The 27,483-nt window shown below is 38.1% G+C and overlaps 1 protein-coding gene across 1 annotated transcript; it reads right to left on the bottom strand.

Annotated features, from left to right (window-relative positions):
* Positions 1 to 27,483, bottom strand: LOC109205150 (DNA-directed RNA polymerase I subunit 1). Its single transcript, XM_019367828.1, has 21 exons — positions 27,217 to 27,483; positions 26,204 to 26,373; positions 23,487 to 23,646; positions 23,074 to 23,388; positions 20,173 to 20,433; positions 19,846 to 20,025; positions 16,196 to 16,358; positions 14,186 to 14,376; positions 12,427 to 12,705; positions 9,877 to 9,965; positions 9,646 to 9,793; positions 9,316 to 9,534; positions 8,885 to 9,196; positions 8,643 to 8,781; positions 7,951 to 8,156; positions 6,382 to 6,584; positions 5,252 to 5,450; positions 4,354 to 4,652; positions 1,992 to 2,132; positions 1,017 to 1,785; positions 1 to 671 (listed from the first exon to the last, which is right to left on the bottom strand). Exons 1-21 carry the CDS (start codon positions 27,223 to 27,225, stop codon positions 78 to 80), a joined length of 5,046 nt encoding a protein of 1,681 aa, XP_019223373.1. The 5' UTR covers positions 27,226 to 27,483; the 3' UTR covers positions 1 to 77.

Raw genomic sequence — 27,483 nt, 5'->3', positions numbered from 1 at the left:
CAGCACAGAAACTGATAATCACCAATAAATAATTATATTGAAAACGCAGCGAATAATAATATCATATGCTTGTTACATCAAATATCTAGCTTCTGCATTATGTCAAAACAACCAGTACCCATTTTCACCGGCAACCCTAGGCAAATTCTGGAGGATGGTGTCTCCAAGTTGTCAGTCAAACCATGAGACGCTGCTTCAACTATGAATTTGGATGCCGTTTCAAAAGACATCTTAAGGAACGGTGACAAAGACTCGGATATGCTTCCATGTCTGCTCATTGGCTGGTATCCACCCGTATGAGTCATGTAGTCAGCTATTAGGCTCAAATGTCGGAAATCAATCTCAACCCCATATATTCCAAAAACAGTCTTAACCTCTCGTATGATTGCTGCCCGGGCAGCTTCAACTCCATAAGTATTCAGCATAGAGCGAATATTATTTGTGTATATTCGATTAACATCAAGGTCATCTTGCATTTCCCAAAAGGTACCAAAATCCACTCCAGCTGCTTTTAGGGCCCAATAAGCAGAATCAGTGTCTTGGCTTTGATTCTTTGTTTGCTTTTCATCCCACATCACAGTATTTTCACTAACATCATACTTGACCATTCTGCATTGGTCGATTTTACCGGCGTTCTTAATATACACTTTCTTTGCAGTCTTTTGGGCAACCTGCATGAGTTAGAAATTTAGAAGCTATCTCAGTGCAGCGCCACGTAGAGCACTTTGTAAATGAAGGGTATTATGGACCACAAAAGTTCAAGGCAAACAATTTGCCAAGAGGTGCGCAATGATCAGACAGAAAATAACATTTTTTCACAATGAAGCTCCAGTTGATCAACTCATGAGTCTACTCAACAAAAGCTAGCTGACGGATGATTATATGGTAGGTAGTGCATAGCAAAGTGCTCAATTAAGTGCGGATTGAGGAAAAGAATATAAGAGCATAAAAAGAAGGGTATTCAATGTCTTTCTTTAGGTAATAACTGAGAGAATAACAAAAATTCTTGAAGATACCTGAGCTAACAAGATATGAGGTTCATTGACGAATCTAAAGTGGACCTCAAAATGCAATCCCTCCACAGCAATATAGACACACCTGTCTGAATCCTTTTTGCTACGTATTTCCTTCTTTTTCTTCTGTTGGACAGTTGTTTTGGTCTTCGACTTAACTGTTTTGATATTTGATTCCTCAGAGTGCAATTTAGACGTTTGCTCTTCATTGCCATGGTCTCCAGTTTCCTCTTCATCCCTATTTCCAATATCATGTGCTTGGTCACTTTTCTCATCTTCAACTTCAGCAGTGGTCTCAGCTTCACTAGCTTCATCTTCAGGACCATCATCATAATCCATCTCATCAGTGGTTTGCTGTTTTCTTTTTTGTGCATCTGAACTAAGATCTTCTTCAGTTCTTTCGTCCTCAGCTTCATCATCATCATCCAGCATCTCTTCTTCATGTCTGGTGCTGGAAGCATTTTCTTCAGTCTCATGTGAAGCCACTGAGTCTGAGCTTGACTTGAAGTTCTTTATACCATTAATTTTAGAGAGCAAGGCCAAATGACTTTCTATTGCATCCTCCAACTCCCTTAAGAACACATATTTTAGGGTATAATCACAATCTTCTGATGACACAAACTCGTGCTCTTTGAGCTTAACTGTGAGCTTGTAAAGTTGAGAAACTTGATGGTTGTATATTGACAGCGGCAAAAGATTAACTTCCATACTCTCAATCATATCAGCGACAGTGATCTTCTTCACTTCGGCCAAAAGAGACTGGGCATCATCCCTGATGATCACTTAAAACATTTAGATTTTGCAACAGATTTCAAGAAAGTGTCAACAAGAAAGACTACATAGAATCATATTATCCATGAGAAAATGCAGTGTCTTTATATTGCCAATGTGGACTAGAGAAGTATCAGCTCAAAGGGTTTCCAATCCAAAGACATACTTTACCCATCTCCAAACAACGAAGAGATCAATTCAACTTACTTTGATTTCCAGCCAAGGAAGGGGCACGTCATGATAGGAGTTTTAATAGCATCAGAGGCAGTCATCAGAATCTCCTGAAGACGTGGAATTCCAAGAGTGACATTCATTTCTCCACGGCCGGCAAGATGAAAAGTGTTCAGTCTGAAAATGAGAACAGCATTTAATACTTTAAGGTTGCATTTGGATAATTGAATTTCAAAACGTTGTGTGTATTTGAAAACACTACCACAGTGATCTTCAATATTTAGGCAAAACACATGTTCCAACAAGATACCATTCATTATCAATGAATCCCTGGTGATGCAAGCACAATATCTAAAATATTTCGTCTATGACTCGGTGCATTCAATATTTTTATTTCCATCTCATTTCGCCTTTGTGATATCAATTTTACCTAATTTTCACCAGAACTCATTCACAGCAGCAGTACTTTTGCACATAATTTCAATTTGCCAGTAATTGGCAAGTAAGCGAAATAATTGGGATGGCTGGGTGGAATTTTCAAAAGTTGGATGACCAAGCTTCTAGACAGGCTTTAATAGCTGGCAATATGAAATTCTGTAACTAGAGAAAATCAAAATTTCACCAATACTGACGTACAAAATCCTCAAACATCATAAGAAGCATTTTAATATCAGACTAGATCGGATCAAAGCAGGCCACAATAATTCAAGCAAGTGTATCTGAAATGCATCAATCCAACTGGACATAGAGTCATAGAGAGCAGAAATTTAAATATTGGACCAGCAGAATGGTCACTGATCGAAAACAAGAAAAACAAGCAAGGCCATAGACACAGCCTCATTGTTTCTCATCGAAAAACAGTACACCCAAGGTATTAACATGCAGAAAGAACAATTAAGCCGCTAAACAAGCTGGACATTCAGGGAAAGAAAAGATAAGAAAAAGAGGTTTGAAGCAGTGAAATACTAAATATCCATATAATTATTCTTCCATACACCTTTCTCCAGCTCGGATTATCTATTGGAGCAGTACAAACAAATAATTCAGTCACTATATTAATCCTGTAGCTTCTAAAACCGACAGAAGCACTAAAGTCAGCAAGTAATATTGTCTAATTTAGACCCAGTTAGAATTATTTCAAGTTCATATACATTACATCCTACGAATAATAACATACATATTTGTACCAGTGGTTTGTAAAACCACTCAAAGGTAGGTGACGTGAGTCAATATTGTCTAATTTAGACCCTAATGCTTGACACTCAAAGGTAAGTTTTATAGAGCTGTGGTTAGACCGGCCATGTTGTATGGGGCAGAGTGTTGGCCGGTTAAGAACTCCCATATCCAGAGGATGAAAGTAGAAGAGATGCGGATGCTGAGGTGGATGTGCGGGCACACTAGGATAGACAAGATTAGGAATGAAGATATTCGGAAGAAGGTGGGCGTCGCCCCTGTGGATGACAAGATGCGGGAAGCGAGGCTCAGATGGTTCGGGCACGTGCAGAGGAGAAGTCTTGATGCACCGGTGAGGAGGTGTGAGCGGTTGGTCGTGGTGGGTACGAGAAGAGGTAGAGGGAGACCTAAGAAGTATTGGGGAGAGGTGATCAGGCAGGACATGGTACGACTGCAGATTTCCGAGGACATGGCCCTTGATAGGAAGGCCTGGAGGTCAAGCATTAGGGTTGTAGGATAGGGGTAGTAGAGCTTTCCTTACTTCATACCGGGGGTGAGGCGGGGTTGGATTAGGGTTGATCTTAGATGGCTTGCAGTTTATGTTGAACCCACACTATTCTTGTTGTCTATATTAGACCCGGGCCTTAGACTCTGGTTACTGTTATTGCATGCCATTCATCTTTTGGTTTTTATGCTTCTGTTACTATAACGGTTTCTGCTGGAGTTACTAATGAATTCACTTTTCTTGTTTTTTTATTTCCGTCTTTCTGAGCCGAGGGTCTATCGGACCTCTCTGCCCTATCGGGGCAGGGGTAAGGTCTGCGTACACATTACCCTCCCCCGACCCCACTATGTGGGATTTTACTGGGTAGTTGTTGTTGTTGTTGTTGAATGTTAGAATGGGAGTGTTTAATTAATGCACTTCACCGCCTTTAATATATTAGCAAATAGTAGTTGAAGTACAACCACAGTAACTTATTCCACAGACAGTACGTTACAAGAGCAAGATTGGAGCAAAATGCCTGAAGTTCAAGTATTGATTGTTACAGTAACATGATATTTTGCCTTAATTTCATTTTATTTGCATCATATGTTAGCATTTCCATTAGGAGATATCAATTTCCGTTGCCATTTCCATCTCATCATGCCTCATGGTTCAAAAGTACTTAATAACAACAGAGTAAATAACCTATGTAGAGAAGAAAAGAGAAACATATTGACTCACGTCATCTGGGTTGACGGTTCACCTACAGACTGACCAGCAAGGACACCAACTGGCTCTCCTGAATCTGCCAAACTCGAGAAGTATTTTTGTCCCACTAATTCTAGAAAGTCCACCTCCTCCTTTTTCAGTTGCTTCGATATCTCTTCCTTCTTCACTTGCTTCTCTAATTTCTTCTCTAACTTTTTTGCTTTTTTCCCCCAGAATTGCTTCACTTTTTCTTCCAGGCCATCAGGCAACCTTTCAATATAGGAATTGAGCTTCCGCCCTTGCCGCAACTTTTGGCAAATAGTTTCTTGATTCTAAACATCAATAAATGGATAAATGAGCCATTTAATAATTCTGTCAATGACAAACTTCAATTATTACATGCTAAATACAAATTCCTCCCAGCAAGTTTCGAGCTTGAATAAATCGCACTAGTTTGTACTGATCCTTTCTTTATATTCACTGTAGTATCTTAATGTACACTTTACTCAAATATCTTAGGTAATTATATTTATGCTTATTAAAAACTTACGAAATGTTAACATCCAGAATATACAACTTTGTTCAATAGAGTAACTGAATAAGTCCTTAAGAATTGTTTACATCTTCATCCAGTTTCATAGGTACTCCACAGTTGAATAAAGTAAAATTATAAAAATTCTAGCTTTGAGAACTGTTAAAGAATTCATAATATCAAGATACTAAAACAAAAATGACTAAATGATGTATAATACACAGCATTTGACATGAATTTTTACAACTACTAAATACAAATAATCAAAAGTGTGATGCATCGTTAAAGTTAATAAACTATTAGTATAATGGAAAAAAATTGGATTATCTGTATGGCAAACCTTACACAATCAGCACACATTTTATTTGTCAATAAAGGAATTCGAAATCCAGTTCTTACATCTTTCAGTGCTTTGAAGTTTTTGAGAAAACTTGTTCGGTGTACATCAACACCGTCTTCTCCATAATAAAATTGGATAATTGAACCATCTGCATCACGGACAGTATAATCATAACAGACTTTAAGAGATTCCAGATTCTTTATCAAGCACCTTTGTAGATATCCACTGCGAGATGTTTTGACAGCAGTATCAACTAATCTGTACACAAGGAGCCAACAGTGAGGCAAGTAAATGCAAATATGACCAACAGAATAGTTATTGACGGAGTACATGGTAATGGTTATCCATAAACACTAAATAAAGAGATATAGGTAGTTTCCAACCTTCTCCTCAGTAGCAGAAAGAGAATGGAATAGAGAAGTATTCTAAGCTATGGGTGTTAATAAATAAAAGGTCAAGCCACCATTCAATAACAAGATTATTCATATGCTTCAACAAAATTAGAAGTAGCATACATAATGCCAAATCCTTAGAGAGGACTATAAATCAACCTATTACACCCAGAAGGTGGAAGTCAGATATGGCAAATACCCTAACCCAAGGATGCAGAAGTAATAGTAGTAGGCGCACATGAATAAATCATAAAGGAGAAGTTTGAGTTGTCCCCCATCGGTGGGATTTGAGGTCCTTGGTCTCCTTATACAGCTTTGGGCAATCCTCACCGCAAGAGCTAGCTTTTCGGGTTGAGTAAGGCCCAAGGTTCATTTCTTTATCATGGGCTTGAAAAAGGATTTTGGAAATAGAATTTCACTTAGCAGTTCTACAAATAGAATTGATCGCTCAGCAATTATTAAATGACTCATTTATCCATAAACCCCCACCAGATATGGGAGTTGATCCACATTTTATGTACAGTTCATTTACAAGGCACTAAATTTTTTTCAGCTCATCACTCTTTAGCGTAATCTTCCCATTGAATTTTACTGCGCTTGGTGTAGCAGAGGAATATAGAGCCCTCATCCTGATTCCCCCTACCATCTGTACAAAAAGGTCTGGCTTCATTTTCTTAAATTACGTAGCAAAGGCTCCTCTCAAATGAGAGCCTGAGCATACATGGCTACATTTTTCTCGACCCAAGTGGGTAGAAGCCACAATGATAAAATCAAGAGGGAACAAATCATATATTTACCCTTCACGACCAGCCATGCAATGAAAGTAGTACTCCTGGGGACGAAGTCCAGAAAGAAATCGATCACTGACATAGCCTCCTGCCCTAGAAGCAAAATCCCATGGTGGAAAACAGGGCAATGTCTTTCCAGAAACCATTCGTGGCACTCGTTTTCCTTCCAACTCTTGTTGGCCCAGATAAGAGGAAATTTGTTGAAAATTAACCTAAAGAAATGATACAGAATCCATCAGTACTCAGCAAAGACAATGTGAAAATGACAGTTACGATAAAGCTGAACTAACAGTGTAGGCAAAATGATGTGGAAATTTTTCTGGTCAACAATCGTGAGTCGTGCAAAACCATACAGATTATCCTAAACAAACCCTACCAATCCTAATCATATACGTAATTCTAATAGCACACCAGACAAAGATACACAATTCTGCAGCTGCATGCTTTCCTATGCAGCGGCATGCAGCAGACATAAAAATGGGTACAATCATAAAGTCTAGCATAACAATATCCAAAACATAAAAGCGTGCACAGCTACAAATTTAGTAGGAAAGCAGACTACCCATCAAAACCTATGTGAAAGCTAAAGGAAAACAAAAGCACTTAAATGATAGTGTTAACCATTTTACTTTAAGCTTCAAAACAAAGTGTTTCCAGTTACAAACTTTTAGGTCGTGCCAAACAACATGTGACTCTTTCCTTATTAATTGCACCTTTTTTGTTGTATCAGAGAGCTTATGTGGATCATTACCCATTCCAGTACTTAATATCTAAACCCAGGCAATTCATAAACATTTTCACTCGAAAGCAATCAGGAAGATCATGAACAATTAGATCTCCTCAAAGTATTTTTATCTATTCAAATGTGGAAGGTAGTTCACTATCAGTTCTATGACATTGACAATTTCTTATAGGACCTAATCTAACCTTTTCAATTTTATAACAAGACACAAACATACAGTTGTTTACACGAGCTCCTAAAGCTAATAAGGAATTCTGCGACAGTGTAACAGGCAAGCTTCTCTAGAACACGGATCTACGTTCACGTAACATTTCATGAAAACCATAACTGATTTAAGCAGAACAAGCAGCTATTACATGAATAGAGTAAGCCAAAACAGTATTTGGCCACTCAAGCAATACGGCAGCAGCAAAGCAAAAGGTCACCTTTTTTTGGATACGCTAAGAAGTCACCTTTACTTTCCCAAGTTTTTCTTTTAGGTTCAACAGGTCCCAAAGATAAGGATTTTGGACACTTACAGCCAGACAATATAAAATCATGCATCAAGAGTTTTTACCCCGTACTCACATTTTCACTTAAAATACCACACACATAAGCAGGATGTAACTGAGACAATATAGAAAATAATTAGAAGGAACTAAAAGTTTGTCAAGAAATATAATCTACAATTAGTCATAGAAACCGCATGTCTTGAGATTAAGCTAAAAACTTATTGAGACCTTTCCTAAGAACTTTATACATATGATGAGACAGTAACACAGAACCAGCCTTAAAGTATGAGTGTTGTGAACTTCCCCATAATTAAATAGCACGACTTCAAAAATTTACCAACTTACCGTACTCCCCTTTGCCCCAGTAATTGTCATAAGGGCAATGCAGTTTCTGGGAAAAGGTTTCAGCAATCCCTTTAGCAGCAACTCTTTATTAAATTGTGAGCCTTTATTTGCCAGTTTATTTTTCATCTTCATATCTAAGGCTGCTGTGGCAGCTTCTTTATTGCCGCTTATGGCTTTCTCAATTTCTAGTTGGAGCTCCAAAGGGCCTGCATGCCAAATTACCAACACGCAATAGTCATTTGATAAGCACATGCCAAGGAAGACTTCAATAGCAAACAATGGTATAGAACACTGATACTATATAACTCTTCCTATGGAGCATACAAGACCTAAATGAATTTTCTTCATCCATTTTCCTTCAGATTTGATATATATTTGTTTATACAGCACAATGTAACTTAATTTTAATGTCAGTATTAAATTCCTCATGCACACCGGTAATGAATCTAGTTAGTGAAAAGTCAATTTGTTGCCTCCAACTCACACATCAAATATAGCTATATAGTAAGAGGTGTGTGTTTGCGTGCGTCTGCGTGTGTGTATGCAATAAAAAAAGAAATGAAATAGTTACAAAGAAAGCCATGCATAGCTATGATAAGGCAAAATGTTTCTCGTCAGTTGCCACACAATTCCTTAGCTTAATGAAGATAGAATAACACTTAAAACCTCAAAGAGCTTCATGACATGCTCACCTATTTCTCCAGGCTTGAACTTCACAAAATCACAATGAGCGTCCTCTCCAACATCCCCTCCTTCAAGTTCCTCCTTCCTCCGAATATCGTAATGTGGTAAGATGACAAGATCATCAATACCACAAGTGAAGCCATGAAGCTGAAGAGAATGAGTAAATTTAGATGAAAGATTTACCCAAGCACGCATGAAAAAGAAAACAAACGTGTCAGGAGAAAGAAATAACTAAAACAACATAGCGAACCTGCAAGAAAATAGTAAATAAACGACTCAGAGCAGAAAGTAAAATCCCTGCTTTGCTGGCCCCATAAAGCTCCTGAATTGTATGAACTAAACCAAATTTTCCAAACTGAGCCTTGTCAATTACACCACGCACAAGCTCATTTTTCCAAATTAAGAACTTATTTTCAGCGGTTCTATCTTCTTCTTCTTCTCTTGACTGATACTCAGCTAGGCGACTCTGGCTCAGGAAATACGGATATGGAATTTTCCCTTTGTTTTTAACGGTACAAGGTGGACTACCCTTTGTCAGATGATTTAGTAATGCAGTGATGACCTACAAATAAGAAGCTAAAATGATCAGTTCAGTAGGAAGTTGACTTTTATGATTACTCTCAATTCATGTTGGAAGTTTCCAAATGAGTGCATAATGAGCTTGTTTTTGCTAGTCTTCACCTGCTTCCCTGTCCAAAGAGGCTTTGGTTTCCAGACAGTAGGAAAGATAGTTTGTACAACACCTTCAGAATCTACTACAGAAACTTTATTTGAATGATTTCCAGAAGTTGAACCAGGCCCAGCAGCAAACACACCAGATCCATACAGAAGCTGGTTGAACTCTTGAAGGGTTAAAAAAGTATTCTTCATGGTAAGAAGCACTGCACCTACAATATGATCCTGGAGAAATGAATACAAGTCAAAGAACTATTAAGAGAAATACAGAATAAACAGACAACAAGAACGAATCATAAAATTTCTGGTGACAATGTCCAGTTTGGTTACTCAAACCTGTATCAGGCCTCTAACTGTATCTCCCTTAGTCGGAACAATGTACTGTTCGTTAGCATTTACAATGTTATATGCTTCAGCACGAGAAATTTCATCTTGTGGAAAGTGGACATTCATTTCATCACCGTCAAAATCGGCATTATAGGTACTGAAGCAATACAACAACAGATTAGTCTTGGAAAGGAAATTTTGTACCATTACAAACATGGAAAAACTGATAAGAGTTTCAACCTGCAATTAGCATAGTGCATGCGAAGAGTTTTTTCTCCTTTCAGTACACGGACAACATGAGCCATTATACTGGGCTTGTGTAGCGTAGGCTGCCATCAATTTTTCCAGTTAGACCATGTGCAGCTATAAAACAACGCGTACGGCGTAACAAGGCAACACAAAAGCAGTTATGGATACCCTTTTTATTGATCACTGTCGTGAATATTTTTGTTTATGCAACTGAAGCACCAAAGAGAACCAAACAATTATGTACCAAAAACTAGAACCAGCTCATTTTAGCCCGCAAAAGGTTAACACAGCGCAGTTATGGTTACATATTCCATTTATCACTGTCGTCAATATTTTGTTTATGCAAGTGAAGCAACAAAGAGAAGAACCAAACAACTATGTACCAAAACTAGAAAGAGCTGATTTTAGACAACAAAAGGTCTTCAACACTGGTCACCACAACAACATAAGTGGACCCAAGTCACACGTCACTGCTTCAGATATGTGAGATCCAAAAAGGAACCATAAGAATTCAGGATGTCCTTTGAATCCTCCAGGCAATTTAAGTGGTGCATTTAATAGGCCAATAGAACAGCTTGTTCAGAATACCTACCCCGAGGCCATGACAACTAATGCGACCCTTTTAGGCAAGTAAATTTGATCTACTACATTAATATTCTATCGCAAGCACTACAGTACTGCTACTATGAGGTCAATGAGGGTACTACAGTACCGCTACTATGAGGGCTATGGGAGGTTACTCATCTAGCTTAACTCAAGATAATATGCAGAAAAGGGGGATTACACTTTGCTACAGATGCTACACATGTGAGGATGCTTTGGGATCTATCAATCACCTATTTTACATTGCAATCTTACATGGCAGAATTTTCCTCAACATCTTTGGAGCCAGTGGGTTATACCTGGGGATATTCAGCAAGCTCTAAGCAGTTGGAGTGGGCAGTTCATTGCAAAGAGTTGCAGCTTTGGAGCAATTCCTATATGCATATTTTGGAGTATTTGTCTTGATCGAAATTGCAGATGCTTTAGTAAGAAGAAAGAGCTTATGTCCTCTGTACATCTAAGAGTCTTTTCTTATGGTCTAAAAAGAAAATGGTCGCTGATTTTGCTTTTCTGTCTGAGCTTATGTACTTCTTCAACCTATAGAAGGAACAAAATTTCCTTATACTACTTCAACCTATAGAAGGAACAAAATTTCCTTATACTACTTCAGTGCCTCCTTCTTACATATTTAATAAAAACGTTTACCCTCTTCACAGAAAAAAAAAACAACACAGAAAACTGTTTATTATGGAAGGGCAACAGCAAATTCACAGTTAAGATTGCTTATTCTTTATCGCCTTCTACAAAGAAAAAGTTGGCCCTGGAAGCATATTTGGAAAGTCTGAATACCATTTACAGTGGCATGTTTTCCTGGTAGGTAACTGAACAGGCTTATCTGACCCAGGAAATCTGTAAAGGAGGGACATACAACTAAGCTCCAGATGTTTTTTATGTCATGCAAATACAGAGAATAACAGCAATCTTTTTTTACATTGTAGAGTTACAGACCAGCTGTGGCAGCTTTTTACTACACTGATTCACTTCAAATCGGTTGCGCCTAAGATTACATATGACCTTCTTATGTGTTGGAATAATGTGGGATGTAATGTTAGGCAGAAGAAGTGGTGGAAAACAATCCCAGCATATATATGGTGGACTGTGCGGGAAGAAAGGAATGCAAGGTAAAGAAAACTATGTAGAGGCAGCTGAAACTCTATGGGGTCGTTTGGTACGCGGGATAAGATGGGATAAAGTATGGTACTAAATTTATACCATGTTTGGTTGATGGTATAAATTTATCCCAGGATAAAATTATACCAGCAACCAAACATGGTATAAACTTAGTCCCAGACTTAATCATGGATATCCCATCTTATCCCACCTTATCTCATCATACTCGGTATTATTTTATCCCACCTCCCAGGTGGGATAAATTAGTCTAGGGATTATAATCCCGGGATAATTTAGTCCGCGTACCAAACGACCCCTATTAGAATTCTTAGTACCCTAGTATGAAGAGCAAGCTCATATTTTTGCTTTTTAAAACTGTAAATATGGCTCCAGCACAGCCTTTGTGTTGATTATTAATATATTGTTACCTTTCTAAGAAAAATGAACAAGAAACAAAGGGAAGGACCACACGTTTATTGTAATTTTGCTTCGTTTGTGCTATGAATAAATTAATAAAAGCTTAGATACCATTATATTGAATGAGCTAAACTACTGAAATTGTTCCTTTGCATCTAAACCCAGGCAATCACATAGTTATCTCAATCAAATTTGATATCCTTGTATGATCCATGTTATAGCTAGCAAGAGTTATAGTGGCATATCCGTTAGAACTACTTTTTCCTTAATTACATCACATCATAGTTGCCGATGACTAATCTGTTAAACAACAGGTTATTTTGTTAATTTGAAAATAGTAATTGCACCTCTAGAAGGAAGCGTAAAATACTGCATACAATTGGCTCCGCAAACTGAAGCAAAAAGCTCTACCTGCCGATTCACAAGAACAATATCCCCATCTTGCAAGTGCCGGTAAACAACTTTGCCTTCAAATTCATACTCATCGTTCCTCCCAGACTGAGTCACTGCCCCCCTTGAAGAAGGCAATTTTCTAGATATTGCCATACGGATTTTTTTGATATTTGTACCATTGCCTGATGGCAGTTTCACAGTAGATATTCTATCAGCAAAAGAGAGAGCCCCAGGATGGTTTTCAGGCCCATTGATGATAGCATCTCTCATTTTACCAGCATTCCAAGGAGTCACCCTCTGATGAAAGAATGAGATATCAGCACAGAACGAGCAAGTACAAGTAATGCTAAAAGTTAAGCATTCAGCTCGAATATAAAAATAAGATGTTCAGAATGCTACTCTGCTTTTTTACTCTTTAGTCATTTTTATTTTTCATTTTCTTGTTTTCAGGTAGTTAATATAGCCAAATTGAACTACATGATTATAGCCTCGCTATTGTCATTCTCAAAAAAAAGTATAACTCGCTATTGAACAATACAGGCAAAGGGGATATATTTGCTCTAACTGGTTCATTATTCAACCCATGTAAATCGAATATGAATACTACTCCACCAAAAAAAAATTAGATCCATCTCAGCAGCTTAGAAGAATCTCGGACATATTTAAGCAAAGACAATGTTTTCCATGGTTCCACTGTATGAAGCTTCGCTGACATTTATCTTTACAAAGAATCAAATATACCAGAAAATTAACAATTGGAAACCTTCCACTCAGTTGTTATCAACCCTTCCGCTCAACTAAAAGCACACATTGCAGGCGCTTCAACTTTCGAGCCAGCATTTTAAAAAACACAACCTAATACCCCCCCCCCCCCCTCATTTATGATATACAAGCATGACCTTTGATTAAAATAGGGCACATAATCAAGGATGCGCAGAATATCTTGATAGATTCAAATCTGTTGACAAGAAAATCTTGTTGGTAGAGAATCCAACACTATCCCCAGACAATAGCCTTTTGTCTTTGATTGCTTCTTGCTGCACCTATGAGATCCCTACTTGTGTAGATGATTGGGTCTCTTTCATAGAGAATCATGTTTTGTTGTAGAATCTCTACCTTTTGATATACCTCTTGTTACAGGAATTTTCCAGTTGTTGATAATATCATTTGCCTTATCAAAAAAAAAAATCTTTAGTTGGTTTCCTATTGTTTTAGGGAAATAAGACACTCTCTAGTTTTGAATTAGTTTAAGAGAAAAATGGAGTTCATCTTATAGCCTTAATCTAGACTAGTCCTTCTACCGCCCTCTACTCCTTTGCTCCAAAAATATCAGTACCACCAAACTGCCCTTAACTTCATATGAGCCACTCGGGGACATTGGTTTTGATTTCACGTACTCTGGTAGCGAGATTAAAGTGTGCATGTAAGAGTTTGAGAAAGATTTGCACAGGGTTAGAGGCTATGCAAGCCTACTGGGTATATTTTCTTTAATTTAGCCAAGACCATCAAGAAAAGGAATTTGAATATATTTTAGTTAAAGAACTGAGCACGATAATATAAAAGATAATTCAGAACTTTCGCAGAATATGATGAGAAATGCAAATAATTTTTATAAAAAAAAACAAAGAAAAAAGAGATTAAATCTATTTAATATGGTGTGAGCAAAAAGTTGAAAGTTGAATTTCTTTTCTTTTTTTTTAACTTTCTTGGTAGATAGGGAACAGTAGAAACAGCACAGGAATTCTAAAATAAGTAAAATTAGCATATTCATCAATACCTCAGGATAGGTTAGTCTTAAAGCAAAATATGGTGGAACTCCAATTTCATTGACAGATAAATACGGATCCGGAGATATAACTGATCGGCAGGCAAAATTGACTCTCTTCCCCATCATTTTCTGGCGAAAGATACCTTCTTTCTTTTCCAACAATTGACATATGCCCACACCAACATCTTTTTGACCTGGACCTGCCATTTAAATAGAAGATGCTGCTAATCAGCCAAGAAAATGATTGTTGTCGGACCAACAGATCAGCAGGAAATAGCAAATAAACACTATAACACCATCACGCAGACAACAATGCATAGAAAATTAAATGTTGTTTTCAAGGAACACATGTAGACCCTTGATTTATTTAGAGATTAAATATCATGCCACATACATGCAAATCTACAGAAAAATAAACCAACTAAAATTCAGATAACAGGGATTCTCAGCTGCGGTCAAGTCTCAAGTCCATTTCTATTTGGATGGTTGTAGACCTAGCAAAGATGTTCCCTCTAAAGATTAAACTTTTAGATGAAACGGTCACATAATTTAACATGATATCTAGGCAAAAGTCCTGGGATCAAGTCTCATTGTCACCCATTAGCAAAAATAATTCACGTGCTTGGTACTAGAAAAAAGAATTTAAACCCGTACATAAGGGGGTGTGTTGAAGACCTAAAATAAATCAATAAACGTGTCCCATCTCTAAAAATTTAAACTTTTAAATTGAATATAGACGGATTATCAACAAACTGACAATTTTCCTACTTATGGTGGTCAACACAAGTGAACGCGACCTCNTTTTCCACTTTATGGTAGGTCAACACCAAGTGAAACGCGACCTCTACAATTTTGCAGGACAAATCAGGATATGCCATCATAGTTCCCTAACTGCATCACTTAAAGCGCTTACAAAATGCAAACCTAGTTCTCCTCTTCCAACCTACAAATGGCAGCTGGGTCTGTCAGACCGTTCTCTGACAGGTTTGGGTAAGATATCTGTTTAGTGATCCTTAAATAATCTTGGGAATAGTCTGGTAAAAGAAGAAGTAACTTCGTGATGTGATCAGCGTTGATAATACTCCGGATGGTATATGTAATAGAGTATATATGTGTGCGTGTGTGTATGCTAGTTATTAGTATAGTTGTAACTTTTAAGGAGCACATGTCCAAGTCTTCTGTACATCATGGCACTTCTTTGGTGCTCTTATGAATAAAATAAAATTCCAAATTCACAAAAAAGGAACTTTTAAAGAGCTCTTAGTACAACTTAAGTTTGTCGTGTAGGGATCTTGTTGATTATCAATTAAGGATTCCAAAACGTACTGAAAATTTCTTAACATTTGAAGAATGGCCATGAGATTTGTGTTTACAACCATCCATTATTTGCCAACTAAGTTCTCAACTGAGGTTGGAAACCTAAAGTTCCCAAAATTTAGAACGTCGCCAATTCAAGAGCCTGAAAGATCCAGATGACAAGTATAAGCCATGAATCTTCCAGATCCAGAAGAGATGGGCAAGTCAAAGTTAAACTAAATACTGCCTTCCAATGGTTCTAGAAAGAGTACTAACTAACCAGGAAGCACCCCAGCCAAACAATTTCAAAAGCAGTGTCTTTAAAAGTGAAAAGCTCAAAAAGTAACTGGTCCAAGGGTCTTGAAGCGAAAAGCGAGAATTGAGGTGCACGCTTCTATAAAGTGAAGCGCGCAATTTACATAAAAACAGAAAGTACCAAACATGTAAGAATTTAGTAATACACTAATCAAATTTTCAATTAAAATGACTAATTTCAACATCTCATACACAATAATGTTGATATTAATCCAATTCCTCAAAGTTGAGATTCAAAGAATAAATTACTTTGCGTGTCATTTTGAAGTGCATGCTTATCTAAAGTGCATGGCTTCGCCCGTGAAGCGATGACCCTCAGTTTTCATCGCTTCATTGCTTTAAGCAATGGTTTTTAATAACACCATCTAAAAGTAGAACTGGTAGCACAAAAGAGAAGAATAAACTCACCAGCAGCTGTTTTGCTATCAAACAGCACGTTTACAGATTGTTGAAGATCCATCAAGCGGCTTATGATCTTAGACCTTCCAGCCTGGTTGCTATGGGCATTTCCCAAAGCTATATTTGACTGAAGGACCTTGCCAAGAAGAACAGTATGTGGATGTTCCATAACCTGAAGAAACATCAAAACTTAAATGTAAGTTAATAAGGGATATAATTAGAAGGAGAAAAATTCACATAGCTCCCCTGTGGTTTTGTCAAGCACACAGCAAAGGTTAATTTACAATTAAGTCGTGTTATGAGTCATTGATTGAAGGACTTCCCTAGAACAACAGTGGCCTACAAACAGATATGGAAGTCAAATGCACCAACTAAAGTTCCTGTTTTCTCATGGATTATAGCCCACGATGACTATCTGACACAGGACAAACTACAGAGGAGGGGATTTCGACTATGTAATAGGTGTTCTTTAACAAGGTAACGTATATTGAAATGAGCGAGCAAAATGCTGGAAAAGAAATACAGGCAAAAGCTGAGAAACATTACAAAGAACGTAAACGCAAAAATAAAATCAAGCATGGCTTCAGGCTCTTAAAACATTTGCCATAGCCATGCTGCACCAAAAACTAAGCAAGAATACACAATTCTGCTTGAGCTGAAGTATATTGCCATTCTTGTCTTTAAAAATTCTAGCATTCCTTTCCTTCCAAATTACCCAGCAGATAGCTGCAGGAATAGTGTTCCACATGGGGAAGGAGGACTTAGCATTTCCTCCTCTCTGCCAAGCCATCAAAAAATCCAGAAGAGAGCTAGGCATGCACCAGTTCAAGCCCATGATGGAAAAAACTAGGTTCCAAAGTTGGCTAGAGACACAGCAATGTAAGAACAAGTGGTTGATGTTCTCCGCATCTTCTTTACAGAGAACGCATCTATTGCAAAGGTGTAGGCCTCTCGTTTGACAGTTGTCGAGAGTGAGGCACTTGCCATTAGCTGCTATCCAGATAAGCATTTGACCTTGTAGGGCTTGCTTCTCCAGATAGTTTTCCAATTCCAAGAGATGTTGGGATGGGAAGGAACAATAAGTGAGAGGTAACAGCCTTTAACTGAAAAAATTCCCTTGGAGTCAAGTCCATTTGACATAGTCAGGTATGAAGACAAAAGAGGGATCGTTGTTAAGAAGTTGAAGCAACTGAATGTAGCTTTCAATTTCCCGAGTCGTTCACGGGAGGGGGTTGGAGGACCAAGACAATCACAACACCTTTCGGGTGTGGCATGTGGAGGAGCATCATGAAGAATTGGGAATCCTTTAGTGGCAACATCTATTACAAGGTGGGAGATGGAAGGAGAATCAGCTTTTGGAATCATAGGTGGTGTGGAGAGGATACTCTGAGGGTCTCCTTCCCCCTCGTCTTCTGATGGTCCAACAGATTCATAAGGAACATGTAGGAGGGGTAGTATGGGACCTCTCATTTAGAAGGAACATGCAAGATTGGGAGATTGCGGAGCTCCAAGATTTATTGACACTGCTATATGGGCAAGACATGCCTCAGCCATCTTGTGATTCTTGGAGATGGGGTTTGCGTGGCGATGGTCTGTTCACCGTCAAGTCCTTTTACCAAAGTATGTTGGTGAGAGAGGAGGCCTCTTTTCCATACTCCTCGATCTGGATTCCTAAGGCGCCCACGAAGGAGTGTTTTTTTGCATGGCTAGCGGCGAGGGGAGTGATTTTGACTGCTGAGAATCTGCGAAAGAGGGGAATTACACTTGTTAGTTGGTGCTATATGTGTAAAAGCTCAGGGGAAGAAGTTGATCGTCTTTTGTTGCATTGCCCTGTGTCCTCGGCTTTGTGGAGGGCGATCCTGAACCTTTTTGGTGTTCAATGGGTGATGCCAAGCACTGTAAAGGAAATGCTATATAGCTGGGCCGGTTTTCGTAGAAGAAGAAAGGAAAAGGCGTGGAAGTTCGCCCCGTTAGCTCTCATGTGGATAGTTTGGGGGGAGAGAAATAGGAGAGTTTTTGAGGGGATTGAGTCTCCTTTTTCACATCTTAAGAATAGTCTTTTATCTTTGATCGCTTTTTGGTGCACTCATATAGCCCCTATTTGTATAGAAGATTGGGCGTCTTTTGTAGAGAATCATGTTCTGATGTAAATTCTCTATTTTTTGGTATACTTCTTGTATACGGGAGTTCTCTCCCTTTTGATTAATACAATTTACCTTATTAAAAAAAGATTCCTTCTAAAAGTAATGGGCCGGTCATTAGATTGCCTGAAAGCTGAGATAACAGCTTCCTGAAGGGATGAGAGTCAACCATCTCTTTCTGCTTTGCCCAGTAACAAACAACCCATGGCTCTTTTTCTGAACATCTGGATTACAATGGATAATTCGAGAAAAATTGGTTGGGGAAAGACTGACAAGGAAGAGATAAAGTTAAGGAGGATAGTACCAGCTTGCATTAAGCGCAGCATATGGAATCAGAGAAACCCAAGATGTTTTGAAGGACGGAAGGAAAAACCAATTCTATCACAAAGATCCAGTATAACTGGATTTTTCTGGTTTTTGTAAACGAAGGATTATGTAAAAGAGGCAAAGTCCATTAGACTTTATCACTATTGTGAAGAGATGGACCTTCGGCCTAACTCAATCCCAAGAGCTAGCTCGATGCCATGTGAAGAAATGAAAATTGGACCTAACTCAATCCCAAAAACAAGCTCACGAGGTGAGGATTGCCTAAGATCATATAGTGAGACAATTAACTCATCTGTCAACCAACATGGAAAACTTAAAACTATATGTATAGATGACGAGAAAAGTACTCCGTTCTTTTTCTGCTGTTTTTGCTGAACTAATCTCAGCATACATCGTAGTGCTGAAACTAATTTACTGAAAATTCACCATTTCAAAAAAAGATCAATTATTTCCTCAAAGACATAAGGAAGTTAGTCCAATGCAGAGAATGCAACTTTTTGGACCTAGATAAAGTGTACTATGAGCTGTAAAAGGGCCAGAAAAGTAAAGGTATTTGCTTGTGTGAAGGTTTTTTATAGGTTTATAGCAAAATCTTTTGCTATGCCATTACAAAAAAGCAACACGAATCAATTGTTGTGGATGGAATGGCAGACTGGTGGAGTGGATATGATGTCTCAGGCAGACCTCCATTTCAGCTGACAAAGAAGCTCAAAAATGCTAAAAGGGGAATTAAGGTGTGGAAGAGGGAGATTTGAATATGTGAGAAGATGGATAATTCAAAAAAAAATGTAGGCATGGGGACAAGAGGGTAGATGTGAATATGTGAAAGCTTATGAATGAGTTGAGGAGAGAAACATAAAGCTAGCATACCTCCATAAACAGAAACATAAAGCTACAGCTAACATCTACAGTATCAACCAAAAGTAGTGGACAAGACAGAAAAATATTCAATGATTTTGCAAGATTAATTTCATTACTGCTGCTTAAGTACGGGATAAAGATAGAGGAGAGAGATTCAAGTAACCGTGAGATAAAGACCTAATGTGAAATATCCTTTTTCAGAATCTGTTCATGATATAGCAAATTTGAAGAGCACAACTTCTTGCAGTACATGATTCGTAGCCAGACTGACAAGACAAAAAGCAAATATACAAACTTAAGAAATTTCGGAAAGGTGTTCAAAATGCTTACTGAATCACCCCCTTTGGCCGGAGGGCGGAACCTGATTGGAGGTACAAGAATGGAATCCAAAAAGAACATAGAGGGCCCAGCCACCTTGCTAGGTGTATTAAGGTGCTGACCCTGAATATTACAGAAGAATGCGCAAAGACGAGCTTCGTTTTCCCATAAATGCTCTATAATTTTCCTGACCTGTCAATTATAACATAAAAAGATTGCTAAAGAGAGCACCAAATGTATATAACAACTAAGGTATTATTATCATCAGAATAATTATGACAAAGACTTTAAGCTAGAATATTGTAACTACTAGCTTATGGCTCACGGTGGAGGCCATACCTGAGACGGTAAATGAGCTACTGAAAATAAGTCTTTCTGTTGCATCACAATATACTCCTCATCCCCTTGCCTTCCACGTGCCATAGAATTTTCTAATCTATCCGAGGAAGCCATAGATAAGCTGGTTTCAGCTTCCCCTAATGGCTCGGTGGCATTTACCACCTCAGGGGAAAGATTTTCCTCACTTCCACCAGTGCGCTGCAGATTGAACGTTTGACTTTTTTTGATATAATTGAAAATGATTTGCTTACTTGAAATATCCTGCAGAAAACCAATTGAGCAGAAAGCAGCAGTTTAATACTTCATAACTGCAAGGTAATCTGTATGCCTGTAGAAGTAGTGCTGCTATTTATTTAATTCGAGAAAACATTTCACAAAAGAAATAAAAAATCATAGCAACTAATAGGCAAACTCCAGAAATTAACAGAAAATGTTGAGGATATATGATGCCTGCATCTGAACATGATCCCATGAGATCATGTTGAAAGCAGGTATTCCTGAAAACATTGTCGACATAACAAGAGTTCCCAGACAACCCAATCAAGAGTACCTTCCATTGTGAAAGCTCCACAGTAGGACAAATTTAAGAAAGGGTAGATATAGAAAACACAAACATGTGAACTCATGCTCAACCAGAATTATAGCAGGATGGACAATAGTACTTCGAAAGTTCACAATTAAAAAAATAAAGTACCACTAGAAATGGAAAAATAGTCACAATTAGAACATGTTAATAACAAAAGTTTATCCAAATAGAGAAGCCCCCAGGCTTCAGTCTGGTGGCAAGAGAGTAGCTTGTGATCTGTGGGTTAGGCACACGCTGCCGCAAACAAAAGCCGGGTATTTAAGTGGAGAAGGGTAGAAGGACGGGCTTATTATCCACCGAGTGTTCGAACTGCGCGTCACTGGTCCTTGGGATTTCTTGATTATCAAGAAAAAGTTTATCCAAATAGAGAATGTTAAGTTGAACATGTTATCGGAAGCTGCAATTATGGAAACTTGCAGGACGGCTAAAGCAACACTTGCAGATATAAACAAATAAATTATGCAATATACACTGAGAAAAAAAACAGTTGTCAAGCTATTTAGTTCTTCACCTATTGAACACGGTTTTCTTTTTTTTTCCTTTTTGTTGTACTTTCACTGGGGATCGCAAGTTGGGGAGGGAGCTAATTTTTTTAATAAAAAAAAAAAAGAATTGTTGATAGCTAATACCAGGGAAAGACGACTTATGTTTCAACCTGAGGCTAAACTCTGTCAGGGTTGAATAAACACATCTTTGACCACCACTAGATTAACATCTCACCAGTCATGCTCTCCAGGTTAACAACCTTTTTCAAATCAGTAAAAGGTAAAATTTTATTAAACGAACTGTCAGCCAGTACCAAGATGATACTGCAGCGTTACAAAATTAGCCGACTGGAAGCAGATCCCTCAAACCTGAAGGGAATCTAGGAAATCCAGCATTACATCAACTGAAAAATCAAAAGAGGCACTACCCATAACTTTAGATTCCGAATACATCTATTTTAAACAAAACTGATATTCTCCTCGCTTCCTTTAAAGCGCCTATAATTTCTTTCAAATCGAGTCATACTGTCCTTACAACCAAGTTGCCGTCTGCTTTTTCCTAAAAGGTTGTCCTTGTCAGCTGCATAAAGCTTGCTTGATGTTGGCAGGTATCACCTGGTGAATCCCCATAGAAGTTCAAGAGCATACACCAGATTTGCCAAACAAACCTGAAATGCAATAGTAGATGATTCACTATCTCCCATTTTTTCTACAAAAGTAGCACCAGCTGCAAAGATTAAATCCCCTTCTTTGCAAATTTTCCTGCCTCAAACATGCTTCATGTGTTGCAATCCACCCAAAGCAAGAAACTTTGCTTGGAGCCTTGGTTTCCAAATAACTTTCAAAGGCCACACACCATCATTTCCAGACAATTTCTTCAACAACAGCTTACAACAGGAGCTCACAGAGAAAATTTCATCCTTCTTTCCTAACAAGAAAAGTGAACCCCTTGCGAACTATCTACCACAATACCTTCTGCAGCATTTAGTAGAAGTCCATTTCTCTCTATTTCACAATCACAAAAAATCCTTCTAAGAATTTGGACCATTTCTTGATTTGTGTGTCATCCTTGCGCAAGGGCCATGCTAATCTTAACAGCCTAGTGTACATGTAATAAAACTTTTATGAAACTATTCATATCTTCAATTGATTTCTCCCAAGGCAAAGAGGTGGGGAAATGGTATTGACTTAAGGAGTATTTATTTGAAGAGGTGAGAGATATAGTATTAGGAACGGAATGCTGGCTTGAAGAGGTAAGAGAGATTGTATTATTCTACCACATGTTTACTTGAAAAGGAGTAAATAATGGTGTGGCCCAACAGTATATCAGGGAAGAACGAAGAGTAGACGACCATGGGAGATCAGAGTTTGAATCAACCGAGGCAAACAAGTGATTTCCTTCCATCTACTTAAACTAAACTTTAATGGGCGGAGTTACTCGATACTTTTCCTGGTGGAAGGATGCAGCACGTGTTGGACAGTCAAGGTACACGCAAGGTGACCTAGAAACCAACATCATCCCCCAAAAGAGAAAAAATTAGGTAATTCTTCCGCAGAACCATGAATGGCTACAAACTATGAATTTCCCATATGTACCTAAGTGCTGGATTTGTTTCAGACCATTGTTGGCAATAAAATGATATGGCATGCTATTTTTTAGAAAATGATACGTCAAGCTTAGGACAAAAAGCATCTATTCTATAACACAATCAATACTTCATTCAGTAATATCAGAAGCTCATACAACATGACATCCAAGAAATCTGAACAATGCATCTTTTATAAAGGGAATCTGAACGACGCAGACCAATGTGATGCAATGAGACATACCACATGAAACCGTCCAAAACTTGGTTTATTGATCTTTGGATTTTTAGTTTCACAATTGCTACATTTCTCAGATTTCGTCTTGAGAATTCTATCGATAACTGCCATAGCTTCAGTAAACTGGAAATTGTCCCAAGATGGCCTCTTATTGTACTCAGAACGATCTTGCAAACTCAAATCATCTGTTGTACATGACATATGGCTCCCTTCACTTTCCTCCCGATCAGCAGAGTTATCGGGAGAGAGAACATCCATGGTTTTGGCCCCAATAACGTCACCCTTTGCGATTAACTCTAATTCAGAGACACACTTTTCAACCTAACTCAGAAAAGAAATGTAGAGTATTAGTAAGGAAAATATATGGCAATACAAGTGCTAAAGGAAAGAACTAATAATACTTTCATAAAAAGACTTACCTCTTCTTTTGATGCCCTAAAATGAAAGCAATAAAAGCATGTTCTTTGCAGAAGATTGTGCAGCATATTGAAAAGCAGGGGATTGAAGACCGGTGAAACAAGTTCAATATGACCACAGTGACCAGGGCAGTGAACTGTACCTTGACCACATGACTTACATCTGAACAGGTCATTACATAGCGAAATCAACAGAAAGACATAACAAAGAAAAAGCATCCAACAGAACAAGAACAAATTGATTTTTTTTAGAGGGTAACATTTTTTGTATATGCATATATTAACTGGACCAAGGTACTACAGTCCAACAAATTGAGCATAACGAGTTACAAACATTTTCCATGCGCAAATATATTAACCTAATCAAAAGACAAACAGTACTATAATTATCAAAATAAAATCATTACACCAGCACTCTAGCATAGTGTGGCACTCAATAGAAATTACACTTCCCAATCAAGTTTGGGTTTCCATAGAAGGAAATCCAAATAGTTAACAGGTGCTATATGTGTAAAGAGGAGGCAGAAACTATCAATCATCTATTCCTACGGTACGGAACTGCCACACAGTTGTGGCAATTATTCTTGAACATTTTGGGAATTAAATGGGTGATGTCAAGCACTACTGCTGAGTTACTGTCTTGCTGGAATAGAAAGGGGCTATCACAGCAAATGAAGAAAAGCTTTCTGTTCCCCGTCAATTTAATGCATGACCTTTAGAGATTAGCAGAAAATTTGGGATGCCAAGTGGGAAACCTCCTCACTCCATACCTTGGAATGCCTCTTGGGTGACTATGTATAACCAGTATAAGGCTCACTCTGTATGGCATAGCATTATTGATAGGTTTAAGAAGAGATTGGCTATATGAAAAATGCAATATCCACTCATTGTGGGTAGAGTGACTCCGATTAATAGTGTACGTGATGCATCTCCTTCCTATATGATGCCATTGTTTCCAATCATAAGCAAGGTAGTGCTTGCCTAAGACAAATTGAGAATGAACTTCTTATGGAAGGCAACAAAGAAAGGAGGTCCTTCCACCTCATAAAGTGGGACATAGGACAAGATAAGAGGAGGGTCTCGGAATCGGAAACTTGAAACTTCACAATAATAGCTTGCTGCTAAAGTGGCTATGGAGATATAGCAAGGAGGACAGTAAATCAAATGGTGAAAATGTCATCTCTTGTAAGTAGGGGTAGAAAATAGAAGTCTGATGCACTCAGCTGTGAATTCCCCTGATGAAGCTATGGAGATATAGCAAGGAGGACAGTAATCAATGGTGAAATGTCATCTCTTGTAAGTAGGGGAGAAATAGAGTCTGATGCACTCAGCTGTGAATTCCCCTGATGAAGCTATGGAGATATAGCAAGGAGGACAGTAATCAATGGTGAAATGTCATCTCTTGTAAGTAGGGGAGAAATAGAGTCTGATGCACTCAGCTGTGAGTTCCCCTGATGAAGTTGGGGTATGGAGGCATATTAATAGTTTATGGTCACTTTTTAAGGTCAATACAGAGATTAAAGAGGGACTGAAGGAGTACAAGATTTTGGTAGAATGCATGGATGGGTGCACACCCTTATTCCTGACTTATTTAACTTGGTTGTGGATGCAGCGGCAATTAGTCAATGTAGAAGTGGAGACGCATGGAACCTTAACTTCAGAAGACAGTGTTTCGATCAGGTAGTGGACAGATTATCTCTGCATCCAAGAATTAGAATAGGTGCACCGGAATTTTGAGGACGCTGACTCACTCACCTGGAAACAGCAGAGTAGGGGTTATTCTCACTCAGCTCACGCTACAAGTTGCTAAACAGTGGGACAAACAACTAAAACGAGTGGCCCTAGAAAACGATATGGAAAACAGGAGCTCATATAAAATTAGATTCGGCTGCCCCTGAGTCAAGAGATTCTTCTCCCTAAGTCGCATTCTTGCAATCACAGAACGAATTTTCCTATCACAGAAAAGATAGCTTGCTTTATATAGGTAGCAGCTTATGAGCTTGCCATACCCAAAATAATTTCCAGATAAAGGGATAACTTCATCAAAAAATTCCAGAAAAAAAAGGGATATCTTCGTGCAACAGATGCTTTTTGTGCAACACAGAAGAGGAGACCAACAATCATTTGTTCCTACATTGCAGTGTTACGAGGCAGTCATCGGGCTGTTCTTCAATATTTTTGGACACCATTGGATTATGTCACAGTCAATCAGAGAACCTTTGGATGGTTGGTGGAAATGCAGCCTTCACAGGTCACTTAATAAGTATTGGACGACTATTCCAGCATGAGTCTGCTAGGTATTATTGGGAAGAAAAGGAATTTAAGGAGCTTTTATGATAGAGCTAGATTAATCCAGATTCTAAGATATAGATGTTTAGGCCTGTTAGCATCTTCCTGTAAACTACAAGATGTGTCTGATGAGAACAACACGGTTGATTTTGTTGACTCATCACAGGAGCGCAAGGGGATCCCTTTCCTTTTGTTTTTATATAGGGGAGCCTCCCATTTTTGTGATGTCCGGCACAAATTTTGTGCTCGGCTGCTTTCTGTTAATAGAATTTAACTACGGATCAAAAATATATATATACACACATCAATTGACCTATTAAAACAAATGTCAACTTATGATTAATACTAACAAAATTTACAGAAACTTACACCAATTTACTTATCTAAACAAGTATCAATTTATGATTGAAGGTAACATAATTTAAGCTTACTGAGATCTCTCACTAAGGGGACCCATTGCTGGATCGTAGAGCCCACCAGGCAGTGGTCCGCCTAATGTATCAAGCAAGTTAGGGCTTGTGACTTTTATAACACTATGCTTACGAACTTCTTCATCAGTCATAAAACTGAAGTGAACCGCCTCAACAGCCTCTGATGCACCCTATAAAAGCAGCAATCGTTCTTGTTACATAACCACAAAAGAATATACATCCAGAATACATGTAGCCTAAAGTATTTTTCAGACAAAGCAGGCAATGTTACTGATAGTTTACTATCACCCTATTTGCACTTTGGGAATTAGTGGGAGATTATAAGTATAGAAAATCAGTGACATGGAGCATTTACATGAAGCTAACATGTTTCAAACAGTATGGCTAAGTGGTCAATAAAGTTAGGACGAACCATGGAAGACCAAGATTTGAATAAAAGAACTAGGTAATTTCTTCTCATCTGCCAAATTCTTGGTGAATAGAGGGAAGGTGAGAGGAGCAATTACCAGGTGGAGGTAGGGGCAAGTTGACCGGACACCGTATTATCAAAAAATAAACAAATAATTAAAATTACATAACTGGTGGAGCTAGCTCGGAGAAAGAGGGTTCATTTGAATCCCTTTCGCTGAAAATTATACAGTGCAAATAGGTTAAAATTTAGTTCTCTGAGTCATAAATAAGCTGTGGAATCCACAGAGGAAAAATTATAGTAATAGAGTTGCAAAGAAGGTTCAAAAATCACTTTAGGTCATGACTTCAAATTCTTGGTGTGACATTTTTCGAATCCTTTTTATATAAGATCCTGGCTTCACCACTGGTATACACAGCTCGTAACTTCAAATTCACTAAAAATTATGTTTAATCATTGAAAAATCATTAAGAAAAAAAGGATACGTAAGCATAAACATACCATTGATTCTGCTGGAGAAAAAATAATACGAGGAGAGGTTCGGCAAAAAAATCAAAGAACAAAAACAAAAATAAACCAAAAGTTTGAAAATAAAAAGAGATACCTGAGCCATCTTCAAATTCCAGTTGGAACAGATTAAACTTCAGTATTCAATCCCAACTTAGGGCAAATTTAAGCTTGTGTTTATTTGAGCTGGAAGGGGTGAAGCAATACTTGTGGAACAAATTTGTATGAGAAAAAGAACTAAACCCACGTCTCTCCCCGCCGTAGAGGGAGGGAAATTGACGGATGTTTTTTTGTACTTTTATTTGGCTTGGAGGCTGTGGAGGAAGTTTTGAAGAAAAAAGGGGTTTAAGACAAAGGGTTTAGT

The sequence above is a fragment of the Nicotiana attenuata genome, unplaced genomic scaffold (genome assembly GCF_001879085.1).
Source record: "Nicotiana attenuata strain UT unplaced genomic scaffold, NIATTr2, whole genome shotgun sequence".
NCBI classification, from domain to species: Eukaryota; Viridiplantae; Streptophyta; class Magnoliopsida; order Solanales; family Solanaceae; genus Nicotiana; species Nicotiana attenuata.
Note: the sequence above shows the minus strand (reverse complement) of the source record. Positions and strands in the feature narration are given on the sequence as shown.

Excerpts from the sequence above, each read along its gene's own strand:
- LOC109205150 (XM_019367828.1), bottom strand. Across the intron at positions 14,377-16,195 it reads TGATAGCAAAACAGCTGCTG|GTCCAGGTCAAAAAGATGTT; the intron begins GTGAGTTTATTC and ends TTTAAATGGCAG. Across the intron at positions 8,157-8,642 it reads GTTCAAGCCTGGAGAAATAG|GCCCTTTGGAGCTCCAACTA; the intron begins GTGAGCATGTCA and ends TTTGGCATGCAG.